Source organism: Aplysia californica, unplaced genomic scaffold, assembly GCF_000002075.1.
Source record: "Aplysia californica isolate F4 #8 unplaced genomic scaffold, AplCal3.0 scaffold00516, whole genome shotgun sequence".
Lineage (NCBI taxonomy): Eukaryota > Metazoa > Mollusca > Gastropoda > Aplysiida > Aplysiidae > Aplysia > Aplysia californica.
Window position 1 is genome coordinate 414294 of NW_004797786.1, and position 2412 is coordinate 416705.

General features: G+C 39.3%; 1 protein-coding gene across 1 annotated transcript in view; it reads right to left on the bottom strand.

Annotated features, from left to right (window-relative positions):
• LOC106012812 overlaps positions 1-1918 on the bottom strand; it is a gene marked incomplete at its 3' end in the record, with an annotated part of 4024 nt that extends 2106 nt beyond the window's left edge. The window contains 2 exon segments of the mRNA XM_013086880.1: positions 621-759; positions 1773-1918. Of these exon segments, the coding sequence (XP_012942334.1) occupies positions 621-759; positions 1773-1832 (199 nt within the window).
• Positions 1919-2412: the final 494 nt, after the last annotated feature.

The window sequence follows — 2412 nt, forward strand, 5'->3', positions numbered from 1 at the left end:
TATAGATAGATAGATAGATAGATAGATAGATAGATAGATAGATAGATAGATAGATAGATAGATAGATAGATAGATAGATAGATAGATAGATAGATAGAGGGATAGATAGATAGGCCAATTCATGGGGTGCTTTTTTAAGATCAGACATGACGAACGAAAAACGAAGAAATACAGAAATACAAAGGCTTATTTGAGATAACAAAACGTCACAATTCGCTCTTGGTAAACAAACAATTATCCAGGAACATCGACACTGTGTAGTCTGAAAAGTTAATTGCAGGAAGCCCTTAGAAATAAAGTTTATTCTTGTTCACTTAAGTTTGATACGCGCTCGTTAGCCAGTCCAGATTTTCAATAATTGATTGAGGGTAATCTTTTAAACCTCTTTCAGATCCTTAAAGAGCAGGTTGCTTCAACTCTGCTACTCTAGGTAAATACTGATAAGGTGGGAAATAGCATCATAGCAGACAGACACAAGAATCGAACTCTTGTCGTTTGTGAGCAATCGACTGAAATGAGAGTAACCTTAGCACTGCAAACCTCTATGCCCTGTAATTCTTCAACACCTAAGGTGTGCGGTTGCGAATTTTTGTGGTGACCAATTAATCAGCCTTTAATACCTTTCTTGGCTTTCTCCAGCAACTCTTGGATAGAGCTGACGAGTGACGACACATCCGGTCCTTCTGCGTCACGGCGTGACGCCACAATGGGACCTCCCCAGCCTCCACCACGATTGTGCATGGCGATGGCACGGACCATCTGAGGTGAATGAAAACGGTAGCAAACGTTACTGCTGAAAGATTTTGTAGAAGCAATTATGAAAACAAGTTCTGACAGTGCATTTGTTGTTGAAATCATAAAGTTATCTTAGCAGAAATGCGCGCTAATGTTATGGCACACGGTCTCTTCCATGACTCCAGTCTATAGGGATATATTCAACAAAAACTGAGAAAAATTAAATAATTCTCTCTCGCATCAAAGCCTCAAGTTTGAAAGAAAAACAACAACAAACAAACAAACATACAAACAAACAAGCAAATAAACAAATAAACGAACGAACGAACAAACAAACTAACAAAAAGTTCAGAATCTTAGATGAAACTTCAAAAACTTAAGGCAGAATTCCGAGACTCGTATATAGTCATTAATTAAAGAAACTATCAAACTCTACGCTTTCTCTTTTCTTCATTTTCTTTCATTTCGTTGCAAGAGAACAATGCCTTTATAAAATGTCGAGAGAGGGCAGTATTGCATACAGACGTAAGTCATTTTGGCGGCCTTTGAGATACGTCTGTATGCAATACTGCACGCGTAAAGGAAATCGTTCTTTGATACTATATTTGGAATTTTCTCTCCCCTTCCCGGCTCTCCCATGTTCACTATTTTATGTGCTTTTTGAATGGCTCATTGTGTATGTTCGTCAATTAATGTATCAGACCATGTGTTTAGTAGTGAGGGGAGAACTTACAGAATGAGAGACAGAGTGAAAAAAGAGAGGCGGCAGGAGAGAGAGAGAGAGAGAGAGAGAGAGAGAGAGAGAGAGAGAGAGAGAGAGAGAGAGAGAGAGACAGACAGACAGACAGACAGACAGACAGACAGACAGACAGACAGACAGACAGACAGATAGACCGAACAGACAGACAGACAGTCAGAGAGAGAGAGAGCGAGCGAGAGAGAGAGAGAGAGAGAGAGAGAGAGAGAGAGAGAGAGAGAGAGAGAGAGAGAGAGAGAGAGAGATCATCGATTTAAAAAAACCCTCCCTCTTATCTTACCGGGAAGACGCTGTGGCCCAACGCTATGCAGCACACAAGAATGTTCAGGAACTTCATCATCGCTCTGGTGGAGGTTTCAAAAAGAAGGAATCTTTGATAGCTGTAGATGTCTAGAGTTTAGATGAGTAAATTTCTACAGCTGGAGACAAAACTTCTGCTTGATGTGGTTCTGACTGCACTCGGTATTTGAGCCTATTTTTATAGCCGCTGAGGTGTGATTCATTTATGCTCTCAATGAGTTGTGCCGCCTCTGTGGTGTTTCTCCCGCCATTACAAATTGTTTGAGAAGTACGAAAGCTATTTATTCAACACCTCAGTTGTTCCTTGTTCGGCGAAACAACGAGGACGTTGTGGAAAAGCAAATAGATGTAGATTCTAGTCATCTCTGGTTTGATTTGAGCATCGAATGTTTAGTACCTTTTGAGGTTGCTTTTTTTCTTTACAGTATGACCTCTATATTCAAAGGATCAATACGATGATGGATCGTTTGGCTCAGTGACAAGAATAGAGAAGGAAAAAGAATGAACGAATATCGAGATGACACATAATAATGTTGTTGTTTTTGTTGTTGTTATTATTATTGTTGTTGTTATTAATCTAAAAACAAAAATGACTTTCGATGATATTCGAATGAATAAAA